Below are 25215 nucleotides of genomic sequence, written 5' to 3' on the forward strand. Positions count from 1 at the left end.
TCCAGGAAAGTGTCTTTGTTTTTTATCAAGGAGAAAAAATATGTTCCAGTAGGTGTCTCTTACATTTCAGTGGCTAGAATTGGTCCAAATGGTCCTAAACCAATTTCTAGCAAATGGGAAGATCACTATGGCTAGTTTATACTAGGGTTTCTCAACTTCATCACTGCTGATATTTAGGGATGGATAACTCTGCTGTGTATGTGAGTGCTGTCTAGCAGCTGTTTAGCAGCATCCCTGACATCTATTGCTTAGATGCCCGTATCATCCCCCCTTGCCCAAGTTACTGCAATCAAAAATGTCTCCAGACATTGCCATATGTCGCTAATGGTGGGGATAAATCATCTCCAGTTCAGAATCACTGGGCTGAAATCAATCTCTACTGACCCTTGGGACCAGATATGTTGCTGTCCTAAATATTAAAATAATCAAGGTTCTATTAAAAAGGAACATGTAATGATGGCAATGACTGCTGAGTAGATAATCCACAGTGCCTCCTATGATTGGATCAGTCCTGGATGCAGATGACACCATCCTTATGGCACAAAGTGAAGAGAAAATAGTCTCTTGATGAGGGTGAAAGAGGAGAGTGAAAAAGCTGACTTGAAACTCAGCACTAAAAAACTAAGACCATAGCATCTGGTCCCATTACTTCATGGCAAATAGAAGGGAAAAAAGTGGCAGTAGTGACAGATTTTATTTTCTTGTGCTCCAAAATCACTGCAGATGGTGACTGCACCCATGAAATTAAAAGATGTTTGCTTCTTGGAAGGAAAACTATGACAAAACTAGTTGTTGTTTAGTTGCCAAGTCGTATCCAACTCTTTGTGACCCCACGGACTGCAGCACACCAGGCCTCTCTGTCCCTCACTATCTCCCAGATTTTGCCCAAGTTCATGTCCATTGAATCGGTGATGCCATCCAACCATCTCACCCTCTGTTGTTCTCTTCTCCTTCTGCCTTCAATCTTTCCCAGCATCAGGGTCTTTTACATTAAGTGAGTTGACTGTTCGCATCAGGTGGCCAAAGTATTGGAGTTTCAGCTTCAGCAACAGTCCTTCCAACAAGTATTCACGGTTGATTTCCTTTTAGATGGACAAGGAGCTCTCAGTAGTTTTCTCCAGCACCACAGTTTGAAAACATCAATTCTTCAGTACTCTGCCTCCTTTATGGTCCAACTCTCACATCCATACATGACTACTGGAAAGACCATAGCCTTGACTATGTGGACCTTTGTCGGTAAAGTGAAGTCTTTGCTTTTTAGCAGTCTAGGTTTGTCACAGCTTTCCTTCCAAGAAGGAATTGTCTTCTAATTTCAAGGCTTCAGTCATTATCTGGAGTGGTTTTAGAGCCCCAGAAGAGGAAATCTGTCGCTGCTTCCACCTTCTCCCCTTCTATTTGCCATGAAGTGATGGGACAGGATGCCATGATTTAAGTTTTTAATATTGAGTTTTAAGTCAGCTTTCTCACTCCTTTTTCATCCTCATCAAGAGGCTCTTTAGTTCCTCTTTGCTTTCTGCTGATCGTGTGGTATCATCTGCATATCTAAGGTTATTGATATTTCTCCTGGCAATCTTGATTCCAGCTCTTAGCTCATCCAGCCTAGCATTTTGCATGATGTGTTCCTTGTATAAGTTTAAATAAACAAAATGACAGCATACAGCCTTGTCATACTCCTTTCTCAATTTTGAACCAGTCAGTTGTCCCATATAAGATTCTAACTGTTGCTTCTTGACCAGCATACAGGTTTCTCAGGAGACAGGTAAGATGGTCTGGTATTCCCATCTCTTTAACAGTTTTCCACAGTTTATTATGAGCTACACAGTCAAAGGCTTTTGCATAGTCAATGACACAGAGGTAGATGTTTTTCTGGAATTCCCTTGCTTTCTTTATGATCCAGCGAATGTTGGTAATTTGGTTACTCTGCCTTTTCTAAACCCAGCTTGTATATCTGAAAGTTCTTGGTTCATCTACTGCTGAGACCTAGCTTGAAGGATTTTGACCATAACTTTACTATCATGGGAAGTGAGTGCAATTGTCTGGTAGTTTGAACATTCTTTAGACAGTGTGTTAAAAAGCAGAGACATCACTTTACCGACAAAGGTACATATAGTCAAAGCTATGGTTTTTCCAGTAGTCATGTATGGATATGAGAGTTGGACCATAAAGAAAGCTGAGTGCTGAAAAATTGATGCTTTTGAACTATGGTGCTAGAGAAGACTCATGAGAGTCTCTTCGACTACATGGAGATCAAACCAGTCAATCCTAAAAGAAATCAACCCTGGATATTCATTGGAAGGACTGATGATGAAGCTCCAATACTTTGGCTACTTGATGTGAAGATCTGATTCATTGGAAAAGACCCTGATGCTGGGAAAGTTTGAAGACAAATGGAGAAGGGGATGACAGAGAATGAGATGGTTCAGTAGCATCACCAACTCAATGGACATGAATTTGAGCAAACTCCAGGAGACAGTGGAGGACAGAGGAGCCTGGAGTGCTGCAGTCATGGGGTTGCAAAGAGTCAGACACCACTTGGGGACTGAACAGCAAAACTAAGTACGGAATCAGAATGAGGAAGCAAAAGTGTTGAAAGTATGAGGGAGAATCATTCGACTTGGGTGATCGTGAGATTTAGCCTGGATAAGAAAGGAGGTAAAGGTGATAGTTCGGAAGAAGCTGATGGTTTGAGTTTAAAAAGCACGTTTAGGATAAGAGAAAGAACTTGAGAAAAAGGCCTTGACAAGGGCTCCCTCATTCACAAAAAGTCCATGGAGTATTTGCAGTGGTCATGATTTGGGTATCCAGGAATAAGCATTGATTGAAAACATAATAGTGAAGAGAAATCCAATTGAATGCACATTTATTGAGATTCCATTATGCAGAACAAACACTTCAGGAAGTAAAGGTCAAACTTTTCCTCTCCAGTAATGACATGTATAATGATTCTCCTTGTCTGCACCTTCATTCTTCGTGATACCAACCAGATCCACATGCATGACGTGTAGAGCTGAATGTTCTAGTTATAGTATCTTCTCTTCACTTGGCCTAGAAAACATCCACACCAAAGATATTAGATTAAAGCTAGATGTCAGGATAAAAAACAAAGAAATGAACAACAAAACAGACAGGAACAGTTGAAGTGGGTTAAAGCCAGAAAGCTCCATTCAGCAGGCAAGGATGGCTTGAAATCCTAGCATTTTGCACTTCTGAATGATGCTAAAGCTGAAACTCCAGTACTTTGGCCACCTCATGCGAAGAGTTGACACATTGGAAAAGACTCTGATGCTGGGAGGGATTGGGGGCAGGAGAAGGGGACGACAGAGGATGAGATGGCTGGATGGCATCACTGACTCAATGGACGTGAGTCTGAGTGAACTCCGGGAGTTGGTGATGGACAGGGAGGCCTGGCGTGCTGCGATTCATGGGGTCGCAAAGAGTCGGACACGACTGAGCGACTGATCTGATCTGATCTGATCTGATATTATAGTGGGAGGACTTCTGAAAAATCCAGGGTGAAGAATTCTTTTTAAAAATCTTTTACCCAGATTCACTTACTGTTTTTTTTTTTAATTTTAACTTTTCATTTTGTATTGGGGTATAGCTGATTAAAAGTGTTGTGATAGTTTCCAGAGAACAGTGAAGAGACTCAGCCACACATATACATGTATCCATTCTCCCCTAGATTCCCCTTCTACAGGATGAAGAATTCTTTTTTTGGAAAAAAGTGTGGCTATAGTATTCCACTCTAGAATTTCAGCCCCTGGGATGTTGGGTTTTTTGCCCATAAAGAAAGGCTAGACTCTAAGTTCCTTTAAGGCAGCTACTGTGTTGGTATTGTTGAATTTTGTATGTTCCCGGCTTACCATACTGTTGGACCTATTATAGAACTCAATAAATATTCTCTTTGCCACCTACAAGTTGTAGCTTGATTTAGAAGTTTCAGGCTCCACAGAGGAACAAATATCTCCCTACAGCTGCCCATGAAGATAGGAGTTCCTGGCACAGTTATTACAGGAAGTCTGAAGCTATGCCTTTCCTCCTGGTATTTATTGTTCATTCACAGAATTTTTTGTCTTCGAACAAGACTTTTCCCATAAGCAGTATTCCCTGGTTATACAATCGACCTTCCAATGCTATCAAGTTTGTGGGGAGCAGAGCTAGAAAGTTAACCCAAGATCAAGTTTGTCCATAAAGGACAAAGGGTTTTGTTAGCTTTTTACTCATACTCTGTGCATAAAAAAAGGAAAAACTTCAGAAATTCTTCTAATTAAAGCAATTGTATTTCTTAAATGTAGCTACATATAAAATATATCATAAATATATAATATGTAAACATATCATGTATCCTTTCTTTTTTAAAGATACACTCATTCAATTTCCACAGTGTTAAGCAATAATAATAATAATAAAAATGTTTCCTTATTCATTGTGGGAAACTAGTAGTTGGAGTGCTGGCAGCTTTGGGAATTCTTTTGGGTTATCTGGGAAAGATTTCAAAGGTCACAGCCAGTGGTTAGCACCTATAACAATTTTACTCTTATTGAGAATATTAAGCTTAATATTTTTTCTTATGACTTGATTGGCTCTATTCTCTGTAAGCTTAATATTTATAAAAAATTTTTCCAAAAAGAAATGTTCTGATCATTTGACATGCCTGCCCTAACACTTTTTCCTGGTTCCATTTTCTTCTTGGTCCTTTTGGAAAGGTTTAGAATGAATTCCCCTTCCCTTCCCCCAAGAAGGAATTTGGAGGTCACTGTTTCTTCAGTGACCTCAATATTTCCACTGCTGAAGAAAATTCCATATTTTCTCAAGAAATGTAGAAACAGTGTTTCAGAAATTTCTCAATTTTGGTTCGCTTAAAAGTAACACATTCTAAGGCTTTTTGGTTAGCAGATGTGGTAGGCATGTACATGGAAGACATAAAGCCAAATGAGATTGGGAGAATTTTTATGGATTGGAATCTTTGGAGCCTGTCTAGTGACATACCTTCTTACAAGTATGTCCTCTCATTTCTATAAAAGATCAGTTAGGGGACAACTGTGGAGAGAAGTCTCAGGTAGTACTTGGAGCGCATTCCTTGATGCTATCAATCCTGAGTTAGCTCAATGGAAGAACAGACAAAAACAACAACCAAGTTCTAGAGAGGTTTTCTTTCTAACAGGACCATTTCCTCTCCCAGGAAGGTCCCATTATTACATGCACTGCTCCTCTATATTATGTAGAACATCTGGGGTGGGCTTCCTCTTCTGGATCCCTTTCTGTAGTATCCACTACATCCATGGGTCTCAAGTCCACCTCTTTTTGAAACAGCCATATTTCGAGGGACGATGACCACTCTGCTATGTCTGTGATTGTAAGTCTCCCCCTAAAGGAGTCTACTTTAGATGGTAGTGGTGCTGGTGATATGTTTTACCCATACTTAAAAAAAAATTAATTTCTATTGGAATATAGTTCATTTACAATGTTGTGTTTATTTCTCTTGTTCAGCATAATGCATCAGTTATACATATATCCACTTAAAAAAAATTTGGCCATGCCACGTGGCATTCAGGATCTTAGTTCTCTGACCAGGGATCGAATCTGTGGCCTCTGCATTGGAAACACGGAATCTTAACCACTGGACCGCCAGGGAAGTCCCTGTATCCACTGTTTTAGATTCTATTCCCATAAATCATTACAGAGTATTGAGTAGAGTTCCTTGTGCTATACAGCAGGTTCTTATTAGTTATCTATTTTATTTATTTTTAAAGAAGCTTTTAGTTTTATATTGGGGCTTCCCAGGCAGCTCAGTGGTAAAGAATTCACCTGCCAAGCAGGAGACGCAGGTTCAGTCCTTGGGTTGGGAAGATCAACTGGAGAAGGAAAGGGCAATCCACTCCAGTATTCTTGCCTAGGAAATCCCATGGGCAGGGGAGCCTGGCAGTCTAGAGTTCAAGGGCCCACAAAGAGTCGGACATGACTTAGCCCCTAAACCACAACCACTATCATAGTTGATTGTCAATGCTGTGTTAGTTTCAGGGGTACAGCTAAGTGATTCAGTTGCATATACGAATGTATCTATTCTTTTTCAAATCATTTTCCCATTTAGGTTATTACATAACATCGATCAGAGTTCCCTGTATAATAAGTAGATCCTTGTTAGTTATCTGTTTTAAATACAGCAGTGTGTACATGTCAATCTCAAATTCCTTAACTATCCCATACTTGGAATGATGAGAATATATATTAATACAACAGCCAGGTTAGGCACTATTAGTGAGCAAGAAAGAAACAGTGAGAAACAATATGATGGGAATGAGGAATGCAAACCAAGTCATCAGGAAAAGGACTCCTCCCCACATTCGGCATGAAAGGGAGCTTGTTCTAAGACAAGGGAAAGGAAGTTCGGTGTATCAGGGTGTGGCACATTAGAATAAACCCCAAGTCTTACCTCACTGGGTTTTGAGTCAGCACCAAACCTGCTGGAAAGTGTGTAAGCCTCAGACTCAGATTTAGATTTGATGATCTCGCCAAACCACTTTTGGACCTGGAACATCGAAGAAAATACCAGGATTATTTTTGTTAATGTTGGAGAAGAGAAAAGTCAGTGAATTAGGAAGAGGATGGGAACATTATGAAAAACCTTTTCCTGCAAAATGTGATATATGCCTATAATGGAATGTAATTTAGCCTTAAAAAGGAATAAAATTGTGAAACAGGCTACAACATGGATAAACCTTGGAGACATTACACTGAGTGAAATATATGTGTTAAAAAACTGTTAGTCACTCATTTGTGTCTGACTCTTTGAGACCGCATGGACTGTAGCTCGCCAGTCTCCTCTGTCCACGGGATTTTCCAGGCAAGAATACTGGAGTAGGTAGCCATTTCCTTCTCCAGGGGATCTTCCCAACTCATGGGTTGAACCCAGGTCTTCTGCACTGAAGGCAGATTCTTTACCATTTGAGCCATCAGGAAATATATAAGCCAGACACCAAAGGACAACTACTGTATGATTCCACATGTTGAGAACCTGTAATAGTCAAATTAACTGGGACAGAAAGTAGAGTAGTGGTTACCAGGAGCTTGGCAGGGGAGAATACAGCATTATTGTTTAAGGGATATGAGGTTTCAGTTTGGGATGGTCAAAAAGTTCTAGAATGGATGGTGGTGATGGTTGCATGGCAATGTCAATGTACCTAATGCTACTGATCTGTACAATTAACAAGGTTAAAATGACAAATTTTGTTATGTATAATTTACCACAATAATTTTTTTCATATTATAGGATACACATTTGTCATAGAAAATTAACAAAATGTGCATATGCAAAGGAATAAGATAGAAGAAAACTGAGGAAGAAAATTCCTCAATCTAGCTCTCAGGGCTTCCCAGATGGCACTAGTGGTAAAGAATCTACCTGCCGATGCAGGAGACACTAGAGTCACGGGTTTGATTCCTGGATTGGGAAGATCCCCTGGAATAGGAAATGGCAACCTGCTCTAGTATTCTTGCCTGGAAAATCCTATGGACAGAAGAGCCTGGTAGGCTACAGTCCATGGGGTCCCAAAGAGTCAGACACAGCTGAACAACTGAACACGAACACGAACACCCAGAGGAGCTTCCCAGGTGGCTAAGTGGTAAAGAATCCACCTGTCAATGCAGGTTTGATACCTGGGTTGGGAGATCTGCTGGAGGAGTAGATAGCAACTCACTCCAGTATTCTTGCTGGGATAATCCCATGGACAGAGGAACTTGGTGGGCTACTGTCCATGGGGTTGCAAAGAGTCAGACACAACTGAAAAACTGAGCACACAGGTACACCCAAGAAACACCAGTAGATCTGTGCAAAAGTGAGACAGGGAAAGAAAGACAGCTAATAAAAGATGTATAATCCTTCATTCTGTGTTTCCACTGTGGACAGCTGGGGTTCAGTGTCACGGGGGTGGGTGGGGTTCTGGAGAGAGCATAGGACATACTTCAGGGTTATTCACCTCAGAGACAAGGGAGCTGGGGCATCCGTCTACTAGCACCCATCAGTCATTGGTTGAGGCTGCTTTCAAGGGTCACTATTCTCTGAAAATACCAGTTTTCCCTGCACATGAACCAGGCATGTCTTGTGGGCAGTAAGAAGCCCACTGGCACAGAGTCAGAGGTGTTTATAATAAACAACCATGGGCATGTAGAATAGAATGCCAAAGGGCTATGAGGGGGCCATCAGCAGCATCTGCTGGACTTCCCTGGTGGTACAGTGGATGGGAATCCACCTGCCCATACAGGGGACATCAGTTCAATTCCTGGTCTGGGAAGATTTCACGTGCCACGGAGCGACTGAGCCGACGTACTGCAACTACTAAAGCCCGAGCACCCTAGAGCCTGTGCTCCACAATGAGAGACGCCACCGTGATGAGGAACTCCTCCAGTGTAGAGTATGCTCAGCTCTCTGCAACTAGAGAAAGCCCGCACACACACATACACACAAAGCAGTGAAGACCCAATGCAGCCAAAAATAAATAGACTTAAAAAAATGAACAGACAGAACTAATTTATATATATACAAAGAAAGAGGCCACTGTTTACCTGCTGGCTGAGGAGACAGTACACCAGGAAGATGAAGACGCCCTGCAGGCTGTTGATGATGGTGAAGAGGTAGGCCATGACGTGGGCAGCCGGTCCCACCTGCAGGAGTCCCAGAAACCACGTGCATCCCAAGATGAAGAGCTGAGCTGTGGCTTTGAGTGTCAGCATCCTGGGTAGGAATAATTGATAATGTAAAGAAACCTGATAATGATTGTGACCATTCCTACAGCATAGTTGTTAATTGTGAGCAACTCTGGAGCTAGAATGCCTGTGTTTTAAATCCAAGCCAGCACTAACTAACTTTGTGACCTTGGGAAAGTTACTTTCTGGCTTTCTTTCCATCCCTCCAACCTTTTTTTTGGCCATATCATGCAGCTTGGGAGATCTTAGTTCCCTGACCAGGGGTCAAAGCTGGGCCATCGCAGTGAAAGCGATGAGTCCTAACCCCTGCACTGCAGGGGAATTTTCCTACTTTCCTGTAACTCAGTTCTCTAATATTTGTAATAGTCCTATTTCATAGGGTTGCTGAAAATATTGAGACTTAACATATGGGACATATTTAGGACAGCACGTAGAACAAAATTGTGCATGCAAAGTTGCTTCAGTCATGTCCGACTCTTTGTAACCCCATGGACTGTAGCCCATCAGGCTCCTCTGTCCATGGGATTCTCTAGGCAAGAGTATTGGAGTGGGTTACCATTTCCTATTCCAGGGGATCTTCCTGACGCAGGGATCCAATCCGCATCACCCGTGTCTCCTGCATTGGCAGGTGGGTTCTTTACCACTAGCGCCACCCAAATTAGTACCATACACATGCAGAACTTTCTAAAACTATAAAGTTCTTTGTCTCATTCTATCTGTATCACTTATAGATGGGGGAGGTCTTATAGTTTGTTATTCAAGCAGGAAGGCTTTTGAGATCAAAAGGGGTGCAATTCAGGGGAACTATATTCATTATCTTGTAACAATCTATAATAGAAAAGAATCTGAAAAAGAGTATATATATGTGTGTGTGTGTGTGTGTGTAACCAAATCACTTTGTGGTACACATGAAACTAACAGAACATTTTAAATTAACTATGCTTCACTAAAAAAGGGATGTTATTAAAACATATTGCTATTGCTAAGTCACTTCAGTCGTGTCTGACTCTGTGTGACCCCATAGACGGCAGCCCACCAGCCTTCCCCATCCCTGGGATTCTCCAGGCAAGAACACTGGAGTGGGTTGCCATTTCCTTCTCCAATGCATGAAAGTGAAAAGTGAAAGTGAAGCCACTCAGTCATGTTCGACCCTCAGCGACCCCATGGACTGCAGCCTTCCAGGCTCCTCCATCCATGGGATTTTCCAGGCAAGAGTACTGGAGTGGGGTGCCATTGCCTTCTCCGATTAAAACATAATGCATCAGCAAACACAAACTGGGACCATTCCAGGAAAAATGAGATGTAAGGTCACCTTATTTATATATCTATATATCTCTAATTTTAAAATATAGTATGTAACTGAGAAAAGCTAGTTGAGGAAAAATTTGTGTAGTGTGATGCTATTGTATGTATGCTCTGTTCTATAGAAAATGCACAGAAAAAGGCCTGGGAAAATATCAGATACATCATATCATACAGTTTCTTACCTCTGGATTTCCTGGTAGATAAAGTAGTAGGAAAATTGGGAGCAAGGGGCTGTCACTTTTAACTTTATATATTTTGAAAACTTTTGACAAATAATAAAAAAGTAACAAATGTGCTATTTTTGTGATTCCAATGAAAACCTCAGCAAACTACAAGTTCAAATTAAGACGGATGGCGCACACTATTTACAATAGCCAGGACATGGAAGCAACCTGTTGACAGATGGATAGATAAACAATTTGTGGTACATACATAACAAAGGTACAATGAAATATTACTCAGCAAGAAAAAGGAACAAATGAGAGTCAGCTGAACTGAAGTGGATGAACCTAGAGCCTGATATACAGAGTGAAGTAAGTCAGAAAGGGAAAAACAAATAAATAAATAAATATCGTATATTAAGGCATATATATAGAATCTAGAAAAATGGTGCTGATGAACCTATTTGCTGGGCAGGAATAGAGACAGAGACATACAGAATAGATTTGTGGACACAGCAGGGGAAGGAGAGGGTGGGACAAATGAGAGAGTAGCATTGAAACATATACATTACCATGGGTAAGATAGTTAATGGGAAGCTGTTGTATAGCACAGGGAGATCAGCTCAATGTGATGACCTAGAGGGGTGGGATGGGGGGGTTGAGGGAGGTTCAAGAGGGAGGGGATATATGTATATTCATGGCTGATTCACATTGCTGTACGGAAGAAAGCAACACAACACTGTAGAGCAATTGTCTCCACTTAAAAATAAATTAAAAAAAAGATGGATGCTGCAAAATAAAAAAAATACTCATAGTCCCCAATTTTTGGAAATAGTATTATACAAAATATATTTTAACCTAAATCTTTCCTGAACTATTGCCTCTTGTGTTTTGCAGCAGGGAAGTCCCTCCTCTTCTTTTTAGTGTTAGATCTCTTTCCTTTCTGAGATTCATCAAGGACACATGCCTGCCCAGTTAGAAACTACATTTCCCAGCCTCCTTTGCAGCTAGGTGTCACCACATGACCAAAGTCTAACCAATGGGGTATGAGTAAATATGGAACTTGGCAAATTGCATGTCACTTCCTTCCCATGGATGGAATATAACATCCAATGGGCTGGTGGAGCAACAAAAATAGAAAGAGCTTGAGTCCTGGATCACTCTGTGGAGCTCTGTTCTGTGGCATGAGAATAATATAAACTTCTATCTCACTTTTTTTTAATTTATTTTTTTTTAATTTTATAACATGTATAATATCTATCTCACTTTCTTTTTCTGAGTCCCAGCAATTGAATATAGCTTCTCATTGTGGCAGTGGAAGGCGGCAGTGATCCTAGAGGCTGACTGCGCATCTGTGTCTCTGTGGATATGTAGGAGGGACCAGTAAGAAGTGAGTAGAAGAAAAGGGTGTTAGAAAATACCATTTTATTTAGAAAATACCATAACTTACTTTACGTTCCGGATGGTTGACACTTCACTGTTGAGAGAGGAAAGTTTTCTTTTCAAAATCCAAAAGACCATGACAAAAAATACAAAATTCACCTGCAAGAGTGACACAGACCATGGAGAATACAAGTTAAAATGTACTGTGTCTATTCAATTTGTGGTAACATACTGTAGAGCACAATGTGGTCTTCTAAATGGGAGGGAAACCCAAAATGGAAGGGACATATATACATATATGTATGGCTGATTCCTTTTGCTGCACAGTAGAAGTTAACAAAACATTGTAAAGCAACTATACGGAAAAAAAATGGAAAAGCCATTAAACAAAATGTACCATGTCTGCTGTAAATTGCACACGACCCCTACCTCCCAGCACATGGGTTTGAATTGGTAGCAGGTGGAAAAATCAAACCATATAATTGAGAAAATGCGTGTCCCTGTTCTATCCTGCACCCAGCATGTCTGATGCTTCTGCTTAGGTCAGGAACACTGGAGCCACGTATTCACTCACACAGATAATGGCACAGACAGGTCCAAGGAAAGCCCAGATGAATTTCTGGTCCAGGTGAAGCCAGCATCTGGGAACAATGGGAAAAAGAACACGAAGGGAGATCAAAGAAAGCACATGAAATGGACACGAAATGACATCTTTTTCTAACAGAGAACCTTCCCAATGTTTCTTGAAAATGTCAGCTGATGACAATGCAGGCTTTGATTGTTCACTTCCATGTGTTACTGCTACATGAAACAGTTTACAAGCACAGACCTGTTGAATTTTAATACCAGTATTTCGAGGGTGGGAACCATGGAGATGACTATTATCCCTGTTTCACTAACCAGGGCACTGAGACTTGAGGGGGCTTTCCAGGTGGCCCCAGTGGTAAAGAATCCGCCTGCAATGCAGGATACATGGCAGGAGCCATGGGTTTGATCCCTGGGTTGGGAAGATCCCCTGAAGGAGAAAATGCCAACCCACTCCAGTATTGCTGCTTGGGAAATGCCACGGACAGAGGAGCCTGGCAGGCTACAGTTCATGGGATCACAGAGTTGGACATGACTTAGCAACTGAGCATGAGACTTGAGGACTTGAGGTCACAAATTATGGGAAGGATAAAGCTGGGACCTAACTGTAAAATTTTCCACGTCATCTTTCCCTGCCTCACTGGGAAAGAAGTTAGAGCCCTTACACTCAAAGGGAAAGTAGAGTGCATTTGTTGTGTTTATCCGAATCATTGCCAATAACACTGCCCTCAAATCTGTCCATGGCACAAGGTTAGAGTCAATCTTACCGATCAGGTGTTCCATAAAGATGAGGCCTGGAGGCTGCAGAAATGGCCACAATCACAGCTGGGACTCCATAGCCCACTGGGAACATAAGCCACTTCATGAGTCTGTTGATACTGGAGTAGTTGACCACTGTCAGGTTGCGTGCAGTGAGGAAGAGGTACAGACCCTCCAGCAGCATCCAGGTGAAGGAGGCCAGGTAGAGATAGTGTAAGGCACCTGCGATGATGGCGCACAGCACCTGGGGGAGGAGGAAGGTGTCACCAGGAGGGTCTGTTAGGGTGGAGCACGGCCCCAGGACCTCTCCTTAATACTGGCATTGAGTTCAGAAGCACTGCGATTAGATCATGGTCGTTGAAAGTAAAGGTGGTTGATAATGCCAGCACTGCTCACCTCGCCATGCATCCTCCCTCTAGGACCCTAGGCTATATTATTGAGGGGTCAGAGGCAGCATGGCCCCATGAATTCAGGATCCCCTGAGGCAGGCACATTCTGGGACAGTATAAGTACCTTGTTCTCAGTTCTGTCGATGGCTGTGAGGAAGAGCAGGTGGGCCACGAAGAGGCAGAGCGAGAGCTGCAGGTGGAGCGAGGTGCTGGTGTTCTGGATGGCTTTGCACAGCAGGAAGGTGAGGGCCGCCAGGAGGAGGCAGAGCAGGGAGAGGCTCAGCCCCACGTAGGTGATCACAGTCAGTGCGGGATCCTCCTCCTGGGACCCAGCAGAGAGGGGACCACAGTCATGCTTTCCTGCCCTGGGATTATATTCTCCCACCCCTTGGAATTTGGCATCCCAAAATAGGCAGACCACCTGTATCTCTGCAATGAAGGGAGGGGTGCAGACTTCCTGTGTGCTGTCACCCGGCCGATGTCATCAATATGTCCTCTGAACCCACCTTTAGGATATATGTCAATCTGACCTTTTCCCACCAACTCTGCAGCTGCCATCCAAATCCTGAGCACCATCATCTCTCTGCCGGGCTACTTCTGCTGAACCGCTGACCATTCTTGACTCAGGAGCCAGAGATACTTTCTAATAACATAAATCTGTAGCATCCCTGATGCATGTCCTCTATTGTCTCTCCACTGCAATTTGAATGAAATCTAAACTTCTGACTATGGCATTTGTGGTCTGACACTTTTCCTCTGCTCCCTTCTCTCCAAACCTGACTTTTCCCACTTCCCTCTCATTCACTCTATTCTTTCTAGAACCCACTGGGTTTGTGTGCTCTGTCTCATGGATTTGCCTATTCCAAATATTTATTTTTAAAGTTTATTTTATATTTGGCTGTGCTGGGTCTTCATTGCTGCTTGTGGGCTTTCTCTAGTTGTAGCGGGTGGGGGCGACTCTCTTGTTGCTGTGTGAGGGCTTCTTACTGCGGTGGCTTCCCTTGTTGCAGAGCACAGGCTCTAGGGCGAGTCGGCTTTAGTACTCGTGGCACGTGGGCTCAGTAGTTGCGGCTAGTAGGCTCCAGAGCACAAGCTCATGTGTTGTGGTGCACAAGCTCAGTTGCTCCTCAGCATGTGGGATCCTCCCAGACCAGGGATCAATCCCTGTATAAGAGTGTCTTATGCCCAAGGGTGTCCCTTGTATAAGGCAGATCCTTAACCACTGACCACCAGGGAAGGCCAGATTTGCCTATCCTAGACATGTCATGTAAGTGGAACCCTACAGTATATGGTCCTTTGTGTCTAACATCTTTCACTCAGTGTAGTATTTTTGAGATTCATCCACGTTGTAACACTGCTGACTTAATATTCAGATTTCAGCTTGAATAGCTCATTCTCCTCCGATCACTCTATCTAAAGCAGTATGCTTCTCCTATCACTCCAGACTTGATCTGTTAAACTTTTCTTTATAGCAGTGATGGCCACCCAGTAGTGTAGTAGTGTGAGTTGCTCAGCTGTGTCTGACTCTTTGTGATCCTGTGGACTGTAGCCTGCCAGACTCCTCTGTCCATAGGGTTTTCCAGGCAAGAATTGGAATGGGTCGCCATTTCCTTCTCTAGGGGATCTTCCCAACCCAGGGATCAAACCCACGTCTGTTACATCTCCTGCACTGGCAGGCAGGTTCTTTACCATAGGGCCACCTAGCAAGGCCTCAAAAAGGGTTAGCTAGAGGAATTCAATAGTTACATCCTACCTGGCCATGAAAGGCCATGAGAACAGCGAAACTGGACAGGTGAGTGGAGCTGCATATCGTGTGAGTCTTGTTCACTTGTCTCAGAGCACAGCCATCCTTGGACCAGCGGCCGCCCTCCTTTGTGTCTTTCCAGTAGACGCAGAAGGTCTTCTTGACCCTGGGCTTCACCTGAAAATAGAACAGGCTCCTCATGTCATTCCTTGGGAGGGACAACTCTGTGTGTCAGCCTTGGCTGGTGACACCATGGGTTAAAGAGGATCAGCTGATTTCTATTTTAAGTGAAGAAGATGACCACCATATACCTGCCCCCAGAATCCCAGTTCTACTGGGATTCCACATAACAGAAAACAAGCTCATCTCTCTCTCTGGGAGTCAGAATTTTGCAAGATGTTACTGGTTTCAGGACTTTGTCCTCCACCATGGGGGTCAAATAGAAAAAGACTATAAGACCCACCCAAATAGGAAAAGGAGTACGTCAAGGCTGTATATTGTCACCCTGCTTATTTAACTTATATGCAGAGTACATCATGAGAAATGCTGGACTGGAAGAAACACAAGCTGGAATCAAGATTGCCGGGAGAAATATCAATAACCTCAGATATGCAGATGACACCACCCTTATGGCAGAAAGTGATGAGGAACTAAAAAGCCTCTTGATGAAAGTGAAAGTGGAGGGTGAACAAGTTGGCTTAAAGCTCAACATTCAGAAAACGAAGATCATGGCATCCGGTCCCATCACTTCATGGAAAATAGATGGGGAAACAGTGGAAACAGTGTCAGACTTTATTTTTTTGGGCTCTAAAATCACTGCAGATGGTGACTGCAGCCATGAAATTAAAAGATGCTTACTCCTTGGAAGAAAAGTTATGACCAACCTAGATAGCATATTGAAAAGCAGAGACATTACTTTGCCAACAAAGGTCCGTCTAGTCAAGGCTATGGTTTTTCCTGTGGTCATGTATGGATGTGAGAGTTGGACTGTGAAGAAGGCTGAGCGCCGAAGAACTGATGCTTTTGAACTGTGATGTTGGAGAAGACTCTTGAGAGTCCCTTGGACTGCAAAGAGACCCAACCAGTCCATTCTGAAGGAGATCAGCCCTGGGATTTCTTTGGAAGGAATGATGCTAAAGCTGAAACTCCAGTACTTTGGCCACCTCATGTGAAGAGTTGACTCATTGGGAAAGACTCTGATGCTGGGAGGGATTGGGGGCAGGAGGAGAAGGGGACGACAGAGGGTGAGATGGCTGGATGGCATCACTGACTCAATGGACGTGAGTCTGAGTGAACTCCGGGAGCTGGTGATGGACAGGGAGGCCTGGCGTACTGCGATTCATGGGGTTGCAAAGAGTCGGACATGACTGAGCGGCTGAACTGAACTGAACTGCAAGTTTTCTTCCAAGTACTCTCTAAGTCAAATTTCCCTGATTTCTATATCAATTCTGCCTTGACCTCTTACAACACAGTAATTGCTCTTGCGATGACAGGGCTAGTGTAGGGAAGAGACATCACCAGGAGGGAGAAGAAAGTCAGCCTTAAGTTTCTCTCTCTCTTTTTTTGGTCTCAAGGATGTCCAGAGCATCATTTAATTGGGCCAAGGAGATGAGCTAGATGTTCTCCTGTTTGGGGGCCATATCTCCTTTGATAATCCACTGGACCATCCCTAGATGTCTCACTCCATGCCTGCTGTCCCATGCCCTACATCAAAAAATTCATACCTAGATTTCATGCATCAGATGGAGAAAACCTATGTTTCTTCATCTTCCCTCACTTCATTCTTGTTTTCTTAAAATGTAAAAAATATTATTTTTTCTAGTTTTATTGAGATTTGGTATATAGCATTGTATAAGTTTAAGGTATACAATGTAATGATTGATATATGTATCTACTGCAAAATAATTATTGCAATAAGGTAGTTAATGTCCATCACTTCACATAATTACAATTTGCATTTTGTGGTGAGAACTTTTAAAAGCTACTCTCTCAGCAACTTTCAAATATACAATACAGTATTGTTAAATTGGAGTCATCCTTCTTTCCATCACATCCCCAGAACTCATTCATCTATAACTGGAAGCTTGTAACCTTTGATCATTTTTACCTGTTTCTCCCACCTGCCATCCCTGGCAACCACCAATCTGTCCTTTGTTTCTGTGAGCTTGGTTTTCTCAGATTCCACGTATAGATGAGATCATTTGATATTTCTTTCTGTGTCTGACTTACTTCACTTAGCCATAATGCCCTCAAGGTTCATCTATGTTGTGAAACAGTGGCAGGATATCTTGCAACTCTTACTTTCTAAATGGAGTTGGCTATGTCTGGCTATTAACCCTCCTGCCTTTAAGAGTTTGGGCAGAGAATGCAAGAAGGCAATGGATTATATAAAAATTTTCCTTCTAATTGAAATATGTAGTCTTAGTAATTAATTGCATGTGTCTATGCAAGAATAAATACTATGTCTCAATTCAGATTTCACAGACGTAGGAGGTACGTGCAACTAAAATAATTCCATGTACTAAAATGACACTGCACAAGAGAAATATCATGTAAATCACTTATGTATTAATAATTTGAACATTTCTACCACATTAAAAAAGGAAAAGAAACAGATCAAATCAATTTTAGGAACCTATTTTATTTAGCCCTCTATATTCAAAATAGGGGTTTCCAGGTGTCACTAGTGGTAAAGAACCTGCCTGCCAACGCAGGAGACAAAAGAGACACAGGTTTGATCCCTGGGTCGGGAAGATCCCCTGAAGGAGGGCATGGCAACCCACTCCAGTATACTTGCCTGGAGAATCCCATTGACAGAGGAGCCTGGAGGGATACAGTCCATAGTGTCACAAACAGTCAGACATGACTGAAGTGACTTAGCATGCAAGTATGCATATTCAAAATAATATCATTTAGGAAGCAACAGTTAGAACTGGACATGGAACAACAGATTGGTTCCAAATAGGAAAAGGAGTATGTCAAAGCTGTATATTGTCACTCTGCTTATTTAACTTATATGCAGAGTATATCATGAGAAACGCTGGACTGGAAGAAACACAAGCTGGAATCAAGATTGCTGGGAGAAATATCAATAACCTCAGATATGCAGATGACACCACCCTTATGGCAGAAAGTGAAGAGGAACTAAAAAGCCTCTTGATGAAAGTGAAAGTGGAGGGTGAACAAGTTGGCTTAAAGCTCAACATTCAGAAAACAAAGATCATGGCATCCGGTCCCATCACTTCATGGAAAATAGATGGGGAAACAGTGGAAACAGTGTCAGACTTTATTTTTGGGGGCTCTAAAATAACTGCAGATGGTGACTGCAGCCATGAAATTAAAAGATGCTTACTCCTTGTAAGCAAAGTTATGACCAACCTAGACAGCATATTAAAAAGCAGAAACATTACTTTGCCAACAAAGGTCCATCTAGTCAGTGATTTTTCCCGTGGTCATGTATGGATGTGAGAGTTGGACTATAAAGAAAGCTGAACGCCGAAAAATTGATGCTTTTGAACTGTGGTGTTGGAGAAGACTCTTGAGAGTCCCTTGGACTGAAAGGAGATCCAACCAGTCCATCCTAAAGGTGATCAGTCCTGTGTGTTCATTGGAAGGACTGATGTTGAAGCTGATACTCCAATACTTCGGCCACCTGATGCAAAGAGCTGACTCATTTCAAAAGACCCTGATGCTGGGAAAGATTGAGGGCAGGAGGAGAGGGGGACAACAGAGGATGAGATGGTTGGATGGCATCACCGACTCAATGGACATGGGTTTGGGTGGACTCCGGGAGTTAGTGATGGACAGGGAGGCCTGCGTGCTGCGGTTAATGGGGTCGTAAAGAGTCGGACACAACTGAGCGACTGAACTGAACTGAATGTGTCAATATAAATCAATATATGTAATCACTATAAAATTATTGAGATGCTTAACACATTATTTTTCTTACAAAGTCTTCAAAGTCTGGAAATACTAATTCTAAATCTGGAAATGCTAACCCTTCAAAAATCTCAATTCAGACTCACATACTTCAAATGCTCAGTAACTCTAGTTGGCTCCTGGTTATGACACTGGACAGTGCAGGTCCAGAACCATTGACAGGGAGTATATGCAAATTGTTTGGTCTAACATCCATGAAACCCAAGCAAGTACAAATTGCAGCTTTGACTCACCTTCATGTGCTGAAAATTTAGAATCACAGGCTTGGAGAGAGGTGTGTTCTTTTTGGGTTCAATAGCAGCACTTACTACCTGTGAGTTCAGGTAAACTTGATCTTTCTCATTCATCTCTTCAAAAAAAGTTGCATTTATGATGTTTCCAAGAGAAGAGTATGAAATGAAGGCAACTGCACCAGTACCTGAGGAAACAGAATAATGGAGATTGGGATTGACATATACACACTCATGGTGCAGGCTCAGTCGCTCATCTGTGTCTGACTCTTTGTGACCCCATGGACTGTAGCCCACCAGGCTCCTCTGTCCATGGGATTTTCCAGGCAAGAATACTGGAGTGGGTTGCCATTTCCTTCTCCAGGGGATCTTCCTGACCTAGGGATTGAACCTGTGTCTCCTGCATTATAGGCAGGTTCTTTACCACTGAGCCACCAGGGAAGCCCTTGGTCATATTAATACATATATATTTAGTTTGTTGAATTCAATTAATGTGATGTTGAACATCACATTATATGTTATGCTGAAGAGGAAAAGTTAAATTTTGACATAACCTCCTGCTCCTTCTGCCTCTGTAACTCAGCTTGCCCCTTGCAAAGTCTAGGTCAAGTAGGTCACATAGTCTCAGAAAGTGGGGACTGGCAATACTAGGAGCTGGAGTTTGTCTCACTCACCCTTGTCCTGCTGTTTGCAGTTGCCCAGCCCCTGCAAACCTGCTTAATCATGCCTGTCCAGGTCAGGCATCCCCCTCCCCATCGTGACCAATGTTCCTGAGTACACGAAACCCCTTGGTTTAAACCAGCCTATTAACAGCTAGTGTTGCCCACTATAGTCTGTCTATAAAAACTCTGTAATCCGTTTGTTCGGGGCTCAGAGCTTGGAGTTTAACTCCTCTGGGCCCGCCAGCGTAATAAACCTGAACTCTCCAACTCTCCGAGTGTGGTGCTTGGTTTCTCGAGTACTGGTTTCTGCAACAATGCCACAATTTATTTCTTGTAAACATAAATGATGCAATTTTTATGAGAAAAGGACAAAAAAGAAAGTGAAATTTTAATAAAAATACACACCTAGAGATAACTGCTGTTTAAGTTATGGATTTTTTTTCTAGGTATATATATATCTGCATCCAAATACACCTCATGTCCAAGATTTGTTAATGGACAAAATGTTGCAAGGAAGAGCCCATTCTGACTCCAGGTTGGATCTGTTACTTTAACCTTTGCTTCCTGTTGCTTTTGTTCACTGCTTGTACATAATGGCCTGCCACAGGGAACCCTGCCCTACTGCCTGAATATTAAACTAAAGTGTCTTTGTTTAAGACCCTGTCCACCTGTGGATGGCTACACACATCCTCCAGGAGATATTTGCAAGATTAATGGACTTTGTAGGGCTTCCCTGATGACTCAGTGGTAAAAGACTCTGCCTGCATTGCAGGAGACATTGCTTCGATCCCTGGGTTGCGAAGATCCCCTGAAGGAGGAAATGGCAACCCACTCTGGTATTCTTGTCTGGGAAATCCCATGGATAGAGGAGCCTGCACTGAGCATACACACACGCAATGGGCTTTCTTCTTTGCTTCCTTACCCCCCACCCGACATCTCTATTCTATAAAGGAACCTGGAATCTAGACCCTGATAGTTATTTTGGGACATTAGTGTGCCATTTTCTCAATAAACCAGCTTTCAAATAAAGTGATTTTCCTTGTCTCAACACCTCATCTCTCAAATTTATTGGCTGGTTGTGTGGTAAGCAGAGCGAGCCTGGACTCAGTAACAATATGACCGAGTTTCCTTTTATGGAGAGCTGAGTATCAAGGATTATCTGATTCTATGGGGCGTTGAGATTCACCTTTTATGGACTTTCTATTGCCAAGCAATTTCACAACTCTGTAGGCATAGAAGATAACATGAAGAAACTTGATAGTAGTGGAAATGGCTCTTTCCCTAGACAAAGATGCATTTTGTCTGGTAGATATGTAGTTTTCTGTCATAGAAAATATAATTCTGAACATTACATTGTAGTATCGCCCTATAGAATATTAACCAGCTTTTGCGTGAGTTAGCATATCATTTCAGAATTTGTGACTGATTTATATAGCAATATGTTTGTGTACATGTGTATCTGCTCTTTGAATTGCCTCTGAGCATGTCTTAACATTTCATAGATTCCCTCATCAATTAATGAGCTGATGTAAATTTTTTCATGACTTTGAAAAAGTCTTTATTGAATTTGTTACAACATTGTTTCTGTTTTTTATGTTTTGGTCTTTTGGCCATCCCAAGGCATGTGGGATCTCAGCTCGCAGACCAGGGATGGAATCTGCACCCCCTGCATTGGAAGGCGAAGTCTTAACCGCTGGACCACCAGGGATGTCCTATGAGTTCATATGATCTTTGATGTACCTTCATTTATATTTGAAAATGGTATTTACCTTTTCATTATGTATCTCTTTGAAAATGGTATATAGATGTATACACATACACACACAAAAACACAAACGTATATACACGCACATAGGCACACTTACTCACATATATGAGGGTCAAAATAAAAGATTTCAGTGTCTCCTCTCATATTCTGAGGCATACAAAGTATTTCTGGACCTGAATCCTTTGTTGTATTGAATAGGGTAAGACTGGAGGAACAAGAGAAACTGGAAAAACTAAGAGAGGCTAAGCTGATTTACATAAGAAGGGATATAAATCTACCCTTAGGAGAAAAAGATATAAAGGCTGGGCTGTCTATGGCTGATTCCTGTTGATATTTGGTAGAAACCAATGCAATACTGTAAAGCAATTATACTTAAATTAAAAAAAAAATTGTGTTATTGTTGTTTTTCAGCCGCTAAGTGCTGTTTGACTCTCTGCGACCCCATGGACTACAGCACGCCAGGCTCCTCTGTCCTCCACTATCTGGAGGAGGAAATGGCAATCCACTCCAGTATTCCTGCCTGGAGAACTCCATGAACAGTATAACAATTGGGAGAGAGGGGCAGAGAAGAGGCAGGTGGAATTTTGAAGGAGAGGAAAGAGACTGGGTCAGCCATAAAGAGGAAAAGGAAAGTAAAGTTAACCCACTATATCTGCAGGTTCTGTATCCACAGATTCTATGAACCTCGGATTGAAAATATTTTTAAAAATCCCAGGGACTTCCCAGGGAATCCCAGGGTACTTCAGTTGCTAAGACTCTGTGTTCTCAAGGCAGGGAGCCCAGGTTCAATCCCTGATCAGGGAACTAGATCCCACGTGCCGCAACTAAGACCCAGTGCAGCCAAATAAATAAATAAACATAAAAAATTTGAGAAAGTCTCGGGAAGCAAAACTTGAATTTGCTTTGCATCCACAACTATTTTCTTAGCTTTTGCATTCTGTTAGGTATTATAAATAACCTAGAGATGATTTAAAATATAAGGGAGCATGTGCATAAGTTTATATGCACATCTATATCAAATACTACTGATAAACCATTTTATATAGGGACTTGAGCGTTCGTGGATTTTCATGTCTGGAGGGTCCAGGAACCAATCCTTCTTGGAGACTAAAGGACAGCTATAAAAGGGAATTGGGTAAGTCTTGTGTGATATCATTCCACTTCCTCTGCTGTGTCTTGAAGACTTCAGTAATGACTAACTTGTTTTGCAAGACCCTTAGAACTGGTTTTGTGTTTCTTTTGCATGAAACAAAATGTTGAGGCTGGATCCAAGGAAATCCATTTGTAGTTGGTACAAGTATTTCAATCTCTTTAGATAGAAATCTAATTATTTCTTTTCCATATATATTATATATATATAATAAAGTTATAGGAGGAGAAGGGGACGACAGAGAATGAGATGGTTGGATGGCATCATTGACTCAATGGACATGAATTTGAGCAAGCTCTGGGAGTCAGTGATGGATGGGGAAGCCTGGCGTGCTGTGCAGTCCATGGGGTTTCAAAGAGTTGGGCACGACTGAGCGACTGAACTGAACTGGTATATATTATATAGTATAAACCAGATATAGATAACATATAGGGAAATCATTACCTATGTGCTTACTCGCTCTGTTGTGTCCAACTCTTTGTGACCCTATGGACTGTAACCCTCCAGGCTGCTCTGTCCATGGGATTTCCCAGGCAAGAATACTGGCGTGGGTTGCCATTTCCTCCTCCAAGGGCTCTTCCCCACCCTGGGATTGAACCTGTGTCCCCTGCATTGCAGGCAGATTCTTTACCTGCTGAGCCATCAGGGAAGCCCTCTATCTATCTATCTGTTTATCTACTATCCAACTTTTTTTTTTTTTTCTACTGCCTACTGTGTCCAGACATTATTCTGGGGATACAGTGGGGGACAAAATAGCCTGAATTTCTCTTCTTATTGATCTTACTTTCTGGTGCAGGAAACAAACATAAACAAGCAAATAAAGGTGTTAGATAATCGTCGACTGAAGCCACCCACCTTGGCCAGGCATGATGATAACCACTTGGGTGAGTTGTCTCACAACAGGAGGTCCCAATGAGGAACTTGGTACTACCACCTGAAAACTAACTGGGAGAATTTGGGAGGGGCCAAAAGAGGGAGGAGACAACCATCCTCCCAGAATCCTTTGCACTGGAATCCGTCTTGGCTGAGAGATGCTCAGGCCACCAGGAAGGACCCTGACTCAGACTATGGGCCAAGGGTGATGACTGACCAGAGACAACCTAGAAACTAATTGCATTACCATACAACCTGAGACAGTGAGCCATGTGGCAAAGCAGTTTTCCTGCTGCTCTCTGCCTGGGGACCACTTTCCAATAAAGTCTCTTGCTGTCCAAGCACAGGTCTCCTTGGACAATTCATTTCCAAGTGTTGGGAGCCCACTCAACAAAGGTATATATCAAAGACACCTTGCTCTGATATAGGATTAGTGCTCAATTCTATGGAGAAAATTAAGTAAAGTAGGGGACAGTGAGGCTTCCAAGGTGGCCCTAATGGTAAAGAAGCTGCCTGCCAGTGCAGGAGATGAGGGTTTGATCCCTGGGTCAGGAAGATCCCCTGGAGGAGGACATGGCAATCTGCTCCATTATTCTTGCCTGGAAAATCCCATGAACAGAGGAGCCTGGTGGGCTACAGTCTATGGGGTTGCAAAGAGTCAGACATGATTGAAGCGACTTAGCACTCATGCCAGGGGACAGCAAGAGGTGGAGGATGCTGTTTTAGACAGTTTTCTGGCAGCAGGGTGAAAGGAAGGAGGATATCTGAGAGGAGAGTGCTCTAGGAGGAGAAAATAGCAGAGGAAAACCCCCCAGAGACATGACTGTGCCCATCAGCAAGGAGGCCAGTAGGGCTGAAGCAGAGTGAGTGAGGGGGCAGTGGGAGGAAGTGAGGGCATGGTGGGGGTTGACCTTGTAGGGCCTTGGGGAGAATTTTGCTTTTATTTTAAGCCAGTGGGAAAACTGTTGGAGGGTTTTAAGCAAGGGAATGGCATAATTTAACAGTTTGATAGGCTAAAAATATATATGCACATGATATGTTTATATTATACATTTATAATTTTATTACATATTAAGGCATGCACATAACTTACAGTAAGTCCCCTACATATAAACAAGTTCTGTTCGGAGAGCATGTTTGCAAGTCTGATTTGTTCCTAAGTCCAACAAGATTAGCCTAGCTACCCAACTAACACGATCAGCTGCATCATACTGTAATAAGTTTCTAATACTTTTCACATGAATAATACATAAAAAACAAACAGAAAATAAAAGAAACATTTTAAATCTTACAGTATAGTACCTCGAAAAGTAGAGTAGCACAGGACAATAGCTGACATGCGAGGGCTGGCATCGAGTGAACAGGCAAGAAGAGTTACTGACTAGAGGAGGGAGAGGAAGTGAGATGATGGAGCTGAAGGATCTTCAGCAATAGGAGCTGGAGGGCGAGCTGCAGTTTCACTCCTGCCTAATACTGATGGAATGCAGGTCCCACCTTGAAGATTTATATGTAGTGGACATTTTCTATATCAATAGTGTTATGGGCTGAATTGTGTTCCTCCCCA

At 42.4% G+C, this 25215-nt stretch overlaps 1 protein-coding gene across 9 annotated transcripts in view; it reads right to left on the reverse strand.

The window, feature by feature from the left end:
- Positions 1-2843: 2843 nt before the first annotated feature.
- The window catches only part of ADGRE3 (adhesion G protein-coupled receptor E3), a 60098-nt gene continuing 37726 nt past the window's right edge, over positions 2844-25215 (reverse strand). For 5 of the 9 annotated variants that reach the window (XR_006553552.2, XR_006553551.2, XR_003111549.3 and 2 more), the window contains 10 exons: positions 19202-19386; positions 15039-15206; positions 13410-13607; positions 12905-13140; positions 12127-12193; positions 11620-11711; positions 11436-11529; positions 8563-8731; positions 6434-6529; positions 2844-3045 (listed from right to left, as the gene is read on the reverse strand). Coding sequence is in view for 4 of the 9 variants with exons in the window: in XM_025293688.3 (XP_025149473.3) it covers positions 3037-3045; positions 6434-6529; positions 8563-8731; positions 11620-11711; positions 12127-12193; positions 12905-13140; positions 13410-13607; positions 15039-15206; positions 19202-19386 (1220 nt within the window). In the remaining 5 variants the exon portion in view is untranslated. Of the gene's footprint in view, positions 3046-6433; positions 6530-8562; positions 8732-11435; positions 11530-11619; positions 11712-12126; positions 12194-12904; positions 13141-13409; positions 13608-15038; positions 15207-19201; positions 19387-25215 lie in introns of those variants that run through there. The other 4 variants (XM_025293688.3, XM_025293687.3, XM_044948247.2 and 1 more) reach the window with 3 other exon arrangements.

Source organism: Bubalus bubalis, chromosome 9, assembly GCF_019923935.1.
Source record: "Bubalus bubalis isolate 160015118507 breed Murrah chromosome 9, NDDB_SH_1, whole genome shotgun sequence".
Lineage (NCBI taxonomy): Eukaryota > Metazoa > Chordata > Mammalia > Artiodactyla > Bovidae > Bubalus > Bubalus bubalis.